General features: G+C 52.7%; 1 protein-coding gene and 1 long non-coding RNA gene across 9 annotated transcripts in view; one reads left to right on the forward strand and one right to left on the reverse strand.

Moving 5' to 3' along the window:
• The window catches only part of RAB37 (RAB37, member RAS oncogene family), a 59,957-nt gene that overhangs the window by 38,044 nt on the left and 7,236 nt on the right, over positions 1-14,677 (forward strand). Inside the window, exons 1-7 of one of the 4 annotated variants that reach the window (XM_040456326.1) lie at positions 8,325-8,572; positions 8,720-8,817; positions 11,641-11,751; positions 12,781-12,822; positions 13,325-13,391; positions 13,471-13,523; positions 14,482-14,547. In XM_040456326.1, coding sequence (XP_040312260.1) covers positions 8,734-8,817; positions 11,641-11,751; positions 12,781-12,822; positions 13,325-13,391; positions 13,471-13,523; positions 14,482-14,547 — 423 coding nt within the window. In that variant the 5' untranslated portion in view covers positions 8,325-8,572; positions 8,720-8,733. Of the gene's footprint in view, positions 1-5,262; positions 5,374-8,324; positions 8,573-8,719; positions 8,818-11,640; positions 11,752-12,780; positions 12,823-13,324; positions 13,392-13,470; positions 13,524-14,481; positions 14,548-14,677 lie in introns of those variants that run through there. The other 3 variants (XM_040456325.1, XM_040456328.1, XM_040456327.1) reach the window with 3 other exon arrangements.
• Positions 962-14,677, reverse strand: part of LOC121017882 (uncharacterized) — a 24,229-nt gene continuing 10,513 nt past the window's right edge. The window contains exons 1-5 of one of the 5 annotated variants that reach the window (XR_005784938.1): positions 8,709-8,821; positions 6,797-7,025; positions 2,698-2,985; positions 2,578-2,616; positions 962-1,596 (exon numbers count right to left, since the gene is read on the reverse strand). This is a non-coding gene — a long non-coding RNA (uncharacterized LOC121017882). Of the gene's footprint in view, positions 1,597-2,308; positions 2,986-6,796; positions 7,026-8,708; positions 8,822-9,852; positions 11,633-14,677 lie in introns of those variants that run through there. The other 4 variants (XR_005784936.1, XR_005784937.1, XR_005784934.1 and 1 more) reach the window with 4 other exon arrangements.

The raw sequence follows: 14,677 nt of genomic DNA on the forward strand, positions 1-14,677 counted from the left end.
GTTTTACTCTTTTCTGTGGAAAAGCAATTTATTCCAGGTTAAGTAAAGGATCACTCATGTATGAATTTACTTCATCAACCACTTTATTACACTTACTAGGGATTTTTAATACAGAAAAGTACAAAAAGAAAACATGACTGATAATGCCCACTCTGAAATACTCCCTGTTAACACTTTTCTTTAAAAGGTAATTAGGGGTGCCTGGGTGGCTCAGTCGGTTGAGCGTCCAACTTCGGCTCAGGTCATGATCTCGCAGTCTGTGAGTTCAAGCCCCGCGTTGGGCTTGTGCTGACGGCTCAGAGCCTGGAGCCTGCTTCGGATTCTCTGTCTCCCTCTTTCTCTCTGCCCCTCCCCAGCTTGCGCATGCTCTCTCTCTCTCTCAAAAATAAAGAAATAAACATTAAATAAAATAATTAAATAAATAAGGTAGAGATAAAGTGAAAAGTAAGCCTTTTCCCCACCCCCATTCCCCACCCCACCACCCCAGAACCTCAAAGGTAGCCACTGTCAGTCTCTGCTGCCTCCCTGTAGAGAAGCATACACACCCATATAATTCCATTGTGTATCTAGGTGAAGTCAACATAAGTCAGCACACAAGCATATCTTGCTGCTCCTTTTTTTACTCCATAATATCATTTTTCCCAAACAGCACATAGAGATCTACCTCATTCTTTTTTTTCTTTTTTTTTTAAGTAATCTCTACACTCAATGTGGGGCTTGAACTCAACGACCCTGAGATCAAGAGTCCCATGCTTTACCAACAGAGCCAGCCAGCCAGGCACCCCTACCTCATTCTTTTATCAGCTTCGCAGTATTGCACTATATGGATATTCTACAGTTCGGTTTTTTTTTAATCTTTATTTATTTTTGAGAGAGAGACAGAGTGTGAGCAGGGGAGGAGCAGAGAGATAGGGAGACACAGAATCTGAAGCAGGCTCCAGGCTCCAAGCCGTCAGCACAGAGCCCGACGCGGGGCTCGAACTCACAGACTTCAAGATCATGACCTGAGCCGAAGTCGGACGCTCAACTGACTGAGCCACCCAGGCGCCCCTACAGTTTATTTAAGCAGTCCCAATTGCTGGATTATTTGCGCTTACAAATGCTGCGATGAACATCCTTGTACACATATCTTGGTGAACTTGTGCACTAAAGCCATAGAACTGTTGAGACAAAGGAATTTGCATTTGTAACTTCAGTAGATATTGTCAGTTGCTCTTCCAAATACCCCAACGTATGTTCCCACCAATGGTGTAAGTACGAGTGTTTGTTTCCCCAACTCTCAGCCAATGTTGACCCTTATCATACTTTTACCAAAGCATTATATGTTATATTGATTCAGAGAAACATACCAGGATGAAATATACTGAGAGATGTTTAGTTCAAGGAATTGGCTTTCGTGACTCTGGGGGGCTGGCCTGTCCAAAATCTGTAAGGTAGACTGGCAGGCTGAAAATTCTCAGGGAGAAGCTGATGCTACAATTTTGAACAGAATTTCTTCTTCCTTGGGGAAACCTCAGTTTTGCTCTAAGTTCTTTCAATTAATTGGATGAGGCCCATCCAGATTATTGAAGATTTACAAGTCAACCGATTGTATATCTGTAATATATAATCTGTACATCTATAACATACCTTCACAGCAACATAGAGATTCGTGTTTAATTGAATAACTACATGCTATAGCCTGGCCAGGTTGACACATTTACACACATTTACACACACACACACACACACACACACACACACACACACAATCTATGTACTCATATTCTTTGTTCACTTTCCTACTGAGATTTCCTTTTGAGAGCTCTTTACACTACTACGTGTATTAACCCTTTGTCTGTCACACATCTTGCAAATATTTCCTCTCCATCATTTCTCATTTCATTTTGGTATCTTCTGTCAACCAGGACATTTTTATGTCTGTACAGTCAGATCTATCTATCTTTTTCTTTATGGCATCTGAATTCCCTGTCTGATTAAGAAGGTGGCTCAGAGTCAGTTAGGAGCCATGGTAACCACCCCATTCACCTAGGTTTTCTAAATGTTCCCCTTGAGTCAGGAAGTCACAGGAAAGCAGAGCACTTAGGCAACATTTGCCCAGCTCCCACTGAGAAGTGTCTGCTGAAGTGCGATTTAATGTCAGGCCCTGGCTTTTAGCAAGAGTCAATAGAGGGGCACTTGGGTGGCTCAGTCGGTTGAGCGCCCGACTTCGGCTCAGGTCATGATCTCACAGTTCGTGAGTTCGAGCCCCGTGTCGGGCTCTGTGCTGACAGCTCAGAGCCTGGAGCCTGCTTCGGATTCCGCGTCTTCCTCTCTCTCTGCCCCTTCCCTGCTCATGCTCTGTCTCTCTCTGTCTCTCAAAAATGAATAAACATTAAAAAAATTTTTTTATTAAAAAAAAAGAGTCAATAGAAAAGCTATAGGAAAAGCTTCACCTTCTCTGCAAAATCCCAACTCTTCCATTTTGTCAATAGAGGCCCCTCATATAAGAATCCACATAAGAGATTCTTCTCCACATTACATGCCGGCAGAAAATACTCACTCATTGAGAAGACTCAGGCAATAAGTACTACATACCCCATCTGGCTTCCCATTTTGTCGTGGATGCCAGGAAATCTAAAAGCAAATGTAACGCTCAGATATAGGAACAAGCCAGGTCACTCTGGGGCGGAAGATTGCTTCAGGCGGTATCATTACCTGGCCTCTGGTGTAGGCGGGTTTTGAATTCCTCAAATTCCTTTTGGAATGGATGGAGCCAAATACAAACATAAACCAACTGACTTAAGACAGAACGGAAACACTTGTCTGAATGGTGGCAGAGTTGGCACAGAGGTCTCTGTTTGAACCACGATTAATTAACATTTTCACAAATGCTTCAGAGGAGGGAAGGTGCAATGGAAATTCTGGATCCAAAGTTGACATTCAGCTTCTCCAAGCAGTGAGATTTGGGGCCAACCTGGAGAAACTTCAGGAAAATCCTGGCAGCTGTTGAGTGAAGAGAATAACTCCATAGTGTATCTAAGGTAATGGATTTAGGCAGCCTCATCCATAATGTTTAGAATACAAATGGACACCCATAGACCACATGTCTCAATATTTTATTATTCTAAATGCAAGCTTAAAATGATTAAATCAAGAGGCACCTTGGTGGCTCATTCAGTTAAGCGTCTGACTTCAGCTCAGGTCATGATCTCGCGATTTGTGGGTTCAAGTCCCGCCCCGGGCTTTGTGCTGACATCTCAGAGCCTGGAGCCTGCTTCAGATTTTGTGTCTCCCTCTCTCTCTGCTCCTCCCCAGCTCATGCTCTCTCTCTCTCTCTCTCTCAAAAATAAATAAACATTAAAAATTTTTTTTAATTTGATCAAACCAAGTGTATCCTATCTTCTTACTTCCTACCTTGACACATATATCTTCCTCCCAACCAAGAAGCCAGGTTTGAACATAGGATTCTCAGAAGTTCTGCGCCAAAACATGGCGGCAGCATCCTGCCCCTGCCCCCAGACAGGATTCAGCAGGACCTGAAATGCTGAACCTTGTCACCATGAACCCTGTTCCCACTAAACCAGAGAAATTCCCATTAAGATGGAAATGTTTTCATATGAGGAGAGAAGAAAGGGAATCCTTCCCCGTGAAAAGGAAAAGAATAAAGGGGAAAAGAATGTCAATACGTTATATCCTTTAATAAATGAAGAAGGTGGACATGAGCGGACTGAACCTTTACATTCTGGAATAGTCTTTCTAGGAAGCCCCTCTTCAAGCCTGAGGAAATTGGATTTGAGATGTAAATTATTATATTGTTTTCATTTACTTGTTTTTGAGAGAGAGAGAAAGTGCAAGTGAGGGAGGGGCAGGAAGAGAGGGAAAGAGAGAGAATCCCAAGTAGGCTCCACACTGTCAGCATAGAGCCGGAGGTGGGGCTCAAAGCCATGAGCCTCAAGATCATGCCCTAAGCTGAAGCTTAACTGACTGAGTCACCCAGGGCCCCCGAGATGTAAATTATTAAAGCCACTGCACACAAGCAAATGGAGCCCTTTAACCCAGGAGGAAATAAAAGCTGAATCAAATTTGGTTTGGAAATGGGTGTGGGGGACCACAGTCAGGGGACATTCAAAGTCAACATCACAAACAATCCCATGTTTGCCCTGCTGCTAGCTCAGTGCCACTGTCAGAGCCAAACAATGTTGGGACCATGGGTCCAACCCCAGGAGAACCTGTCCATCATTACACTTTTACATTTTGGGGTTTTTATATCTTTATGGTTTTACAAGTCCAGCTAAAGTTGACATCTCTTAAGCCTTTCCAGTGATCTTGAAGGGTTGTCTTTGGAAAGTAGCTACTATCCATTTTGAAACTAAGGCATTTACCCACTCATTCATTCATTCATTCATTCATTCATTCTTTGAGAGCTTGTTGAGTCCCAGGCCTCCAGGTGCATGTATATTTCCTGTCTGTTGCTTATGATTTTCTTCCAAATATAAGACCTGACCTCCCAGGCTAATTCTCCCCACTGCTTCCTTCATGTACAAAAGTAGCCAGGCCCTTCTTTCTGAAACTCTGTTTCCCTTGAAATGCTGTGTCTCCAATGCCCTGCTCCATGACCAAGTATAAACTCTTCCCAAGGCATGTCTCAAGACGTTCTCTTCCGAGAAGCTGGTGCCAAAGGGAATTACAAGTGCAGGGATTTTATTAGGTGAAATACTTATGAAAGAAATCAGGTAGGAAGCTGGGAGAGGTGGGGAGAGCCCACAGATCATGAGGCAGGTATGACCCCAAGCGAAGGAGAAAGGGCAGGAAGGTTGTGTGAAAGTCTCTGGAAGGATCCGTGAAATGGTGAGGAAATCCTCAAGCCAAATTCGGCCGTTAGGGGAATCTTGTGGCTCCCAGTGACTGACCTGCCTCAGTGCCCCTACCATACTGTGCCTTTGGCTGGGAACTGCCAGTAAGAAGCAAGGCCTCAGTGCAAGCACACTGTGGGGGACCACGGAGAGCACAGTGGGTGTCAGTCAGTATGCCCTCTTGGTCGGAAGTCTGAGAGGCAAGTTCTCATGGTCCCTTCAGATGTTCATCTACATGGGGTGACAAGGTTTCTCCTATGCGTTCATCCTCTTCAGTGACTTTGATAGGAAATCAAGAGTTCTGTGTGTGTGTGTGTGTGTGTGTGTGTGTGTGTGCATTAGAAGGAGCCTGCTCCCACAGCCACAACAGCATCTCAGAAGCCCCATGCACACTGCAGATGCTCACCCCTCTCTTGCTCCCTTTCAGACCATCCTGGTGGGTGACAGCGGTGTGGGGAAGACATCTCTGCTGGTTCAGTTCGACCAGGGCAAGTTCATCCCTGGCTCCTTCTCGGCCACCGTGGGCATCGGATTCACAGTAAGCCCTCCCAGACTCTGGGGCCCCGGTGTGTATCTGTGAGGGTCCCAGCAGGAAGCAGGTGGACACTCACATTGGATCATTCAGGGAGGTTTAACAAGAAGACTACTTACCAAGGTGGAACCAGGGTGTTGGGGAACCAGGAGGTATGGTGCAGTGGCCGTGCATACACAGGGCCTCCACTCCAACCCTAGCCTAAAAAAATGAGGGGAGGGAACCAAAGCCAGAGCTCAGGGACACAAGGCTTCATGGAGAGAGCTGGCCGACAGGACCTGTGACCCTCAGTGGAGGAACACAGCAACTCATGGTAACCCTCCTGGAGCTAGCCCAGGATACAAGTCAGCTCCCCCCCTACCCTGCTCTCCTCCTGTTCCCACATCTCCTGGGGCTCCCCTTTGGCTGAACACAACTGGAAACTAGAAAGAATGCCTCCTTTTTTAAGTTTATTTATTTATTTTGAGAGGGGTGGGGAGAGAGAATCCCACGCAGGCTCCGCACAGTCAGCATGGAGGCCAACGCGGGGCTCGGACTCACGAACTGTGAGATCATGACCTGAGCTAAAATCAAGAGTCAGATGCTTAACCGGCTCAGCCACCCAGGCACCCCTAGAAAGGATATCTTGATATAGATTGCTCAGGTCTACTTTCTAGGGCAATAAGAATATGGAGAGGCAAAGGGACGGCTTAAAATTTTAAGCACAGTCCAAATTTAACACTGTCACATGGGTCCTAGGGAGCTGGCAGGCCAAGGGTCAAAGTTCTGTTTTTAGCACTCTGTCTCTTCCTGGATCTCCTCGGGATCAGGATAGAGCAGGGCACAGGGCCTGTAGGACCACACTCGGGACTGGGATGGTCACACTGGCGGGAAGAGAGAAGGAGAACCCCAGAAACTAGGCTTTCTGGTTGGGTCACAGCAAGGAAGGCGAGGACTCATGGTGGCCGGGATTCAGAGTAAAAAAGAAATGAGAGCCTGGCCAGAGAGTGCAGGTTTCTCCCATAAGCAGGCTCCAGAGTGCTGGGAAGGGCAGGGCTGAGTCCCAGGAGAGCAAGGCTTCCCAGACAATTCCTGAAGCCTTGGACCAGGCTGCCACGCCAGGCATCCCCCACCTCAGGCCCATGCCCAGTCTGCCCCTCCGCACACAAGGTCAGGGGGAGCCCTCACAGCCCCCAGCCTTCTCCCCCACTCCGTGCCCATCTGCCTGTCAGACTCAGAGGGTGCACAGTGGGATGAATGTTGGTGTGGATGCGGACCTAAAGACTGTGACTAACACCCCACAGATGCAGAGGGGTGGGACCTCCAAATTTTGCCACTAGCCTGGTAAGAAAAGCAAGACGACTGGCCCATCAGAAGGAAGAAAGTGTGTAATCACACTGAGAGCCCAAAGCAGGAGGAGACAGGACAGATTTGGCTCTCCCAAACCTACCACAGGACAAAGGAGGATCTTGGCTGAGCCAACAACACAAACCACAGCTGGAAGTTAGAAGCCCTCTGAAGGCTCTGGGGGGCGGGAGGCGGGGGTCTCCTTCTTTGCTTCCTCCAGCTTCTGGTGGCTCCTGGCGATGCTTGCCATTTGTTGGCTTGTAAATACACCACTCGGATCTCTGCGTCTGTGTTCACATGGCCGGCTTCTTCCTGCATGTCCGCTCCTATTCCTATAAGGACATCAGTCATATTGGATTAAGGGCTTACCCTATTCCTGTATGACTTCACCTTAACTAATCATACTTGCAACAACCCCCTTTCCAAATAAGGTCACATTCTGAGGGACTAGGGGCTGGGACCTCAATAGAGTCTTTTGGTTTGCAGTGGAAGGTGAGCGAGGGCCATGTCACTCACTTCCTTTCTCTCATTTCTCCTCGGCCATTACCCTCTGGCTCTGAAAACGTTTGCCCCTGCAGGGTTCTCGTGAGCCCTCAGGAGCTTAGAGCCTGAGACACTGAGTGGACTGGGGTTGTATTTGCAGCAAGAGACTCTTGCCTCTGAATAGCAGGCAATAAATGCACACCTGCAGAGTTCTGATCCCGTAGGTGGCTCTCTGAGCCCCACCCTATGTACACAAGAGGTTATGGCAAGCCCAGCTCCAGAAAATAGCTCTGGCCAATGCCAAGACTCACAGGGCTAGAGGAATGTGTACACACAGTCCCCACCAGGCCTATAGTCACCCATAAGCCACATCTGCCCCTTGCGCTTTACCCCCAGCACCTAAGTCAAGAGGTACTGATGCCCTTCTCCCCCGACACAGCCTTCGGTCAGTCCCGCTGTAATGCAGCCACCCAGTTCCATGGTAAGCTGTGGGTGCTTGTGCAGAATGTTGGCACAGGAGTAATTAAATGGTTAGCCCCTGAAGCGCAGGGCAGGGCCGCCCAGGCCACACTCCCACTGTCTGCCACCAGGAACTGCAGGATTCCTGGGTTGTCCTTGAGACTGCTCAAAATGATCCACGACTCCATGAATTCATTTACTACTAAATATTTAAGGCCTGCTCAGGGACAGGGGCTGAGGAGCACAGGTGAATAGGGCCAGCCCTGCCTTCAGGGGCGCCGAGATTGGGAGGTTTGGGGTCGGGGGAGGCTTTCCCATGCTGGAACATTCGGGGCACAGCCCAACAGGTCAGGGAGAAATGAGAGGTGATCTGTGCTAAAGGGTCAAAACCCTAGCACCCACCAGGGGCCGCGAAAAGCCACAGTTGTAAATGTGCTGCAAGGTGAATTCTGGTGGGTAAATAAAATTACATTCAGAGGAGCTCGGGCTGGGGTGCATTAGCAAAAGCAAAACTGCCTGAGCGCTGTGCTCAGAATGCACGCCTCCTCTCAAATATCGTGCCTCGCTGCCTCGGGGCCTTCCCAGCCCACAACCTCACCCCCACCCCAACCGCGACCAGGGGACGCCCGTCGGCCGCCAGCTGGCCGGGGCTCGGGCGCCCCCTGCAGGCCGCGCTGTGCAGCGGCAGCGGGAACCCGGGCGCGGAACCCCGGGTCGCAGCGCTGCCAGACCTAGCGCTACAGGCTAGGTTTCCGGAGACGGCTCCCTGTGGGAACCTAACCCGGGCAGCCTGCGACCTTTGGGGACCGGTCCTCGGGCTGGATTCGTTCCACGTCTTCGGAGCACGAAGCCGGCCCAATTTGCTCGGGGCACGCCTGCCCCTCTGGCGCTGACCTGTGGTTGTGCGCGCCCTCGCGAGACAGCCTGCACCAGGCAGGTATCTTCGGGGTGGCGAGACATAGGAAGGAGACTGTGGGGTCCGGGCTGGGGCGGTGGAGGGGGGAAGGATTGGGTGGAGCCTAAGGCGGGGAGGTCCCAGCACTGTCCCCCGCCCGCCACCAGTCCTAGCTCACCTCTCGTCCAGGGGACGTGACGGGCATGTCTGGCGCCGCTGCCACCCGGGATGGAGAGGCGCCCGAGCACTCCCCGCCCTGCAGTCCGAGCTACGATGTCACGGGCAAGGTGGGTGGGCACTGTGCCCAGTACTGGGGACTCCCCAACCGGCTCTGAGGGCCAGCCCTTCCCACGCCCTTTGCCCTGAGACCCTGGCCCAAGCCTCTTGGCTGGCTGCGTCTGCGTTGCCTTCAGCCCTTCCCCCAGGGAGCCGGGTCTCCCGGAGCAGGGAGGAAGGGTGGAGACTGCCAACGTCTGGGCTGGCTCAGCGAGGGTGGGAAGAGGAAGGTCGGAAGGAGCGATTGACTGCCCACACAGCGGACCCCAACCCAATTTCCTTCTGCACACCCCGGGCGATATGATCTCCCGGGAACCCCATGCCTCTGCGTAAAGGTTAAGCGCTCAACCCTCCTGGGCACAGGCATCCCGAATGGTGGGAAATAGGGATGCCTGGAGACGCAGAGAGGACGCCCCCTGGCGGCGGAGCAGTTGTCGTTAACGCCCTTTTCCCAGCTAAGCTCTCCCCTGAGACTTAACATCCAGTTTCAAGGCCTTAGGCCTGAAGTTCTTTAGGTCCCCAGCTGCCCCCAAGCCGTACCCCTTCCCTTTCCACTGCGGCAGCCATTTCCTCCCGCCTTCCTCCAGGAGGATGTTGCTAACCAAAATGCAGGCCCACCTGGGAATTTTTAGAACCTGAGAAAGATTTTGTTGGTTCATCACAAGTCCCCCATGGAGGAGCTGAAGTCAGCTCTCTGAGGCCGGTTTCCTCTAGAGGGCTGCCCTGTTACAGAAGCAGGTGAAGGTGGAGGACAGACACCTCCCCACCCCACCCACCCCACCCTGGGGCGCATGGCAGAGGCGGGTACCCAGAACTCTGAAAGAGGCGCTGAGGGAGCCCAGGGCTTCCAATCTTCCTCTGCAAGTTTAGGGATGAGTGAGGGCTGCCCTGCCTCATGCTGCGTGGCCTTGAAAGAGACCTGCCTCTTTCTGTGCCTCGGTTTCCTCCCCCACCCCCACCCCAGGCGCACTCCCACCCGGGACTGAGGCCTCCCCCCCCCCCCCCCCTTGTTTCAGGGGAAGCCAGTCTGTAAGTCACTTACTCACCCAGAGCCGTTAAGATAGGCGTCCTGTGTGGGCTGGTGGCAGGAAATGGGCCCCTGTGCCTTCAGGGGAGGGGGAGCTGCTAAGGGCCAGCCCCTAGGCTGGTGGGGACCACCTGACCTCCTGGCCTGACAGTCCAGCTGGGCCATTTGCCGAGGAGGTGGCAAGGCTGGGCAGCCGTTTGTGTTTGGTAGAATTGCCTGGCTGGGTGGGTGGTGGTGGGCATCTTTTGTTTAAGGCGGTCGTGATCTGTAAAGTATACTGGAGTCACCCTCCCTCCTCCCGGCTCAAGGGCTAGGATGCAGAGCCAGGGAGCAGCGCAGGCTCCAAGGGCTCCCCAGCCCCCAGCTCTCCACCCCCCCCCCCCCCCCCCCCCCCCCCCCCGGGCCAAGCAGCATCTGTGGAGAATTGACCCCTGGCCTCCAGCAGCCTGCTTCCCCCAGGCTTGCCCCAGGAGACTGAGTGCAGGCCAGCCTGGGAAGAGCCTGGCTGGAGCTCCTTGGACCCAATTAGAGGGAATGGGGGCCACAGGCAGGCCCTACCCAGCCCTGGGCCGCTCTTTCCCAAGTCTTAGGCAGTTTAGTGGTCCTAGGCGTTAATCAACTCTAAAGAGGCCTCAATGAAATCACCCTTTCTCCCTTCTAGTCACCGTGGAAACCATGCCACAGAAGGGTTAAGAAATCTTCCTAACGTCCCTCAGTAGGCCATTTAGAAGCCAGGACCCCAGCCTCTGTATCCCTTTTGCTCAGACCCTTTACCTTTCCACCAAAGCTAGCTAATCCCAGTACATCGAGCTCACAGCCAGAAAAGCCTCTGGGCTCCGTTGTCAAGGTCAGAGCCTCAAAAGTAACTCAAGCCTAGTCTATGCTCAATACTTTAAGTATGTAAGCAGCCAATTGGGAAAGTTCCAACATTAGTCCAGACCTCTGGTCTCCAAGATTGAGGAATGACTGGACAGAGGGCTCCCTTCCCCTGCCCCCACTTGTCCTCAAAAGAAGATAGACGAGCAGTGACTGGCCAAGAATAAAGGGGAGAGACACACACACCCCCACACTCCCTCCCCTACAGGGACCCGGGGATGCCAGTTTGCCGCCATTTGTCCCACTGGAGAGGTTTCTGCAGAAGGAACTTCAGATTCATTGTCTCCCCATTTCAGTATCAATTTCAACCCTCCCTAGTTCATGCAACCCTTTTGTAAACATTAAATGTCATTAGAAAATTCCAGGTAAATGTTGTGACAAAAAAAAAAAAAAAAAAAAAAACAAAAACCCAGCAGTCGTAATTTTAGAATATGCCCTTGCAAATGACAGTGCCCTCCCCCATCAGATCTGATCCCCTCCCATGGGTGGGAATCCCTGTCCAAGGTATTAACACTTCCCTTCTGGGCAGTATAGCCCCATCCACCCAGGCGCACACATGCAGAATCCACACTGACAGAGAGGGAATCCCAGCTTGGTGTGGCAAGAGGAGAATGGGGCGAGAGTCTGGACCATGTAAGTGGTGGTTCTTTGGGGCCACCAAGCACAGTTGCTCACCTGTTAGTGCTGAGGTCTCAACACGGGCTTCCAGGAAATTAGGTGAGGACAAGAGAGTCAGAGGGAGGGCCTGAGAAATGAGCTGAGCCAAGGAGAGGCAGGGTGAAGGCAGCAGCGGGCTTTCCAGAAGCAGGTGCCCCTCAGTGCTGACAGCATCCGTCCCTGGCCCTCTGCCCCTCTTTCTAGGGCCTCTCTCCCTGGATGCCCAGAAATTTGACCCAACTCCCCATTAACTGCCTCTGCCCCCATCTCCTAGGTGATGCTTCTGGGAGACTCAGGCGTTGGCAAAACCTGTTTCCTGATCCAATTCAAAGACGGGGCCTTCCTGTCCGGGACCTTCATAGCCACCGTCGGCATAGACTTCAGGGTGAGGTGGCTGTAGGCTCCTCCTGCCAGCAGCAAGCCAGGGGGACCACAGCTCAGGCCCAGGGTGCTGTCCTCTCCTTGCCTGCCCTGGCTCCTCAGAGCTGCTGTGGCTCACTGTCCAGAGGGCACCAGGGACCACAGAGGTGGCCAGGTTCAAGGAGTCTGGGCATGGTGGGCTCCTTGCCCACCTATAGGATAAGTCTTACAAGTCTGCCCCAGAACAGGGCAGACACATCCCAGGGTGTGAGCTGAGTTTCCTGGCCTTCGGTCCCCTTGCTGTTTGCCCCTTGAGCTGGGCCTTTCTGGCAAGGCCTCAGAGGTCTCCCTGTCTTTCTGGAGTTCCCAGGAGCACAGCACTACATTAGGTTGAAGAGCCAGGCTGGGCCTGTGGGGAGAGAGCAGCTCACCAGGCTCCCTCCCTCTCGTCTTGAGGAACCCATGTTTACAGATCTGCAGCAGGGACATAGCACAAAGGTTCCGGGAGAGTAAGGTCTAACCCAGGCTGGAGGGTGGGAGGAAGGAGGCTGTGCAGAGGCTGGGTGCCTCCCTCCCAATGGGAGGAGAACTGAAGCTTCCCTCTGGAGAACTAGTGAGCAGCTAGGGGAAAGCAGATTCTGCTGATCCAGCCTCTGTTAGTGCCCAGGATGCTGGGGCGGGGGGGGGGGGGGGCGCCTCTTTCCTATCTCTAAGGGCTCGCCTTGGAGAGAGTGGAAGTGGGAAAGAGGCGGGGGCTCCCCCAGTCCTGTGCTGCCTGCTGAGGTCTAGGGAGAGTCAGGCAGGTTCTTGGGCTCCGGCCCTGGCATGTTAGCAGACAAGTCCCCAGAAGGGAGAACTGTGTCATGGGGATATTTGGAGACAGGGTTCTGCTGCCCTGAAGGGGTGATCTGGCTGGAGATGCCTCCCGGGCTCACCGCACCCCCTTTAGCCCTGGGGAGCCACCAGCAGGATGTCTGCTGCTCTGTTGGATGCCTAGGACCCCAGCCTCCCCTGCTTTCCAAATCCACCCTCCCTCCGCCCTTTTCTCTTTCAGAACAAAGTGGTGACTGTGGATGGTGTCAGGGTGAAGCTGCAGGTGAGAAGGAGGCTGCCGGGGAAAGAGGGTGATGGTGGAGCCCCGCCCCTGCTCCTCACCCAAACCACAGAAGGCCCCCAGCCCTGCCCTCCGCCTGGGGCAATTTCCTGTGGGGCCCAGAGGAAACGGCTTTTGTTTGTTTGATATTTGTTGAAAAAGCAGTTCCCAGCACCCTCTATCAAAGGCAGCTCCACATGCCTTCAGACAAGCCTCGGCTTGCTCCAGCCCCCCCCCCCCCCACCGCCAGTTTCCCAGGCCTCATATGCTCTAGGAGACAGGACACCCCCAACCCCTGGGCTAGGGAAGGGGCTATAGCCTGACCAAGCTTGAGAACTTAATGCCCCCCTCCGGGGCACCATCAGATGTTCAGAAGGCCCTGAGCACCTACAGGAGGAAACAGCCCACCTCCCCACACATCTCTTACACTCCAGAGTGGGTTCACTCGACCCAGCAGAGTCCCCGCAGGCTGCCTCCTTCTGACCATTTGTCTGTCCCTTCCTAGATCTGGGATACCGCCGGGCAAGAGCGGTTCCGCAGCGTCACCCATGCCTACTACCGAGATGCCCAGGGTGAGTCCTTCCCAAGCCCACTCGTAATGCCCAGCCTTCCGCCCCACGTCCCCTGTGTGAGCTCTCTTTCCTCCCGCAGCCTTGCTCCTGCTGTACGACATCACCAACAAATCTTCCTTTGACAACATCCGGGTAGGTCCCCTCCACAGGCCACCCAGAAGCAGCCGGGGCGGGGCCTCTGCAGGCTAGGACTGCTTCCTGCTTTATGGGGAAGGGGTGGAACCCAGAACACCGCTGCCTTTTGAAAAACACCTGAGCTGTGACTCAGAAGTAATAAACTGCTCCTGGGCAGCATGTGGGCATAAAGGCCAGGCAGGCTGTTGGGTGCCTGTGCCACCTGCTTGGCCCTGCCCGTGATTCATGAGCGCATTTCATGACAGAGTGTTCAGAAAGTACCCAGCTCCACCCTGGACAATTACCCACAGAGGCCAAGGGGAGAACCCAGGCAGGAAAGTCTCTACCCATACATCCAGCCCAGCTTGCAAGACAGTGATTCAGGCAGTGAGCAGTTCTGTCCCCGCCAAACCATTAAAAGAGAGTAGGGATAAAAATTCAACAAGTACAAACACCCACTGTGTGCACAGCACCATAAAGGTTTCACAGCTGCCTGACCTCAGGGGTTGCCAAGCAAATAGGGGTGGGGTTTGGGGGGGGGGGGGAGAAACCAAAACATACAGATATAAAACAGCTTATGAAGAGGATGGAGATCTGTGGCATTCGTTGCCACCTCTGACTTCATGCTCCTGGTAGACATCACTAATCAATCACAGTATTTTTGATCACTGAGCCCTGAAGTGGCCTTAGAATCCTCAGCAGGGCAGCCAGGAAATCGCTGATGACTCCCAGCTGATTTAGGAGAGAAAGCTCTGCCACCTCCGGCTTCTCTAGAACAGGGAGTTGCGGCATTTGGGGTTGGCTGGGAAAAACTGATCAAGACTGGAGAGGCCAGTACAAAGATGCAAATGAGAGAAATCAGGGAGGGCAGTGAGTAGCCCAGGAAAACCAACAGGACGGAAGAAGGGCAGGGGAGAGAGAGGGGGGAAGGGCTGGGTCTCAGGCCTGGCCTGGCTCAGCTCGTCGTCTCCCACAGGCCTGGCTCACTGAGATTCATGAGTATGCCCAGAGGGATGTGGTGATCATGCTGCTTGGCAACAAGGTGAGCGAGCCCATCCCGCACCTCCTGCCCCACTGCCACACCACTCGCTCCACCCAGCCTCACAGTTGCCCCAGAGGGTTAGCTGGACATCCTTCCAGCACAGGTTTCTTTCCAGACTCCACGGCAAGGG

Source organism: Herpailurus yagouaroundi, unplaced genomic scaffold (genome assembly GCF_014898765.1).
Source record: "Herpailurus yagouaroundi ecotype Mexico unplaced genomic scaffold, PumYag 217, whole genome shotgun sequence".
NCBI classification, from domain to species: Eukaryota; Metazoa; Chordata; class Mammalia; order Carnivora; family Felidae; genus Herpailurus; species Herpailurus yagouaroundi.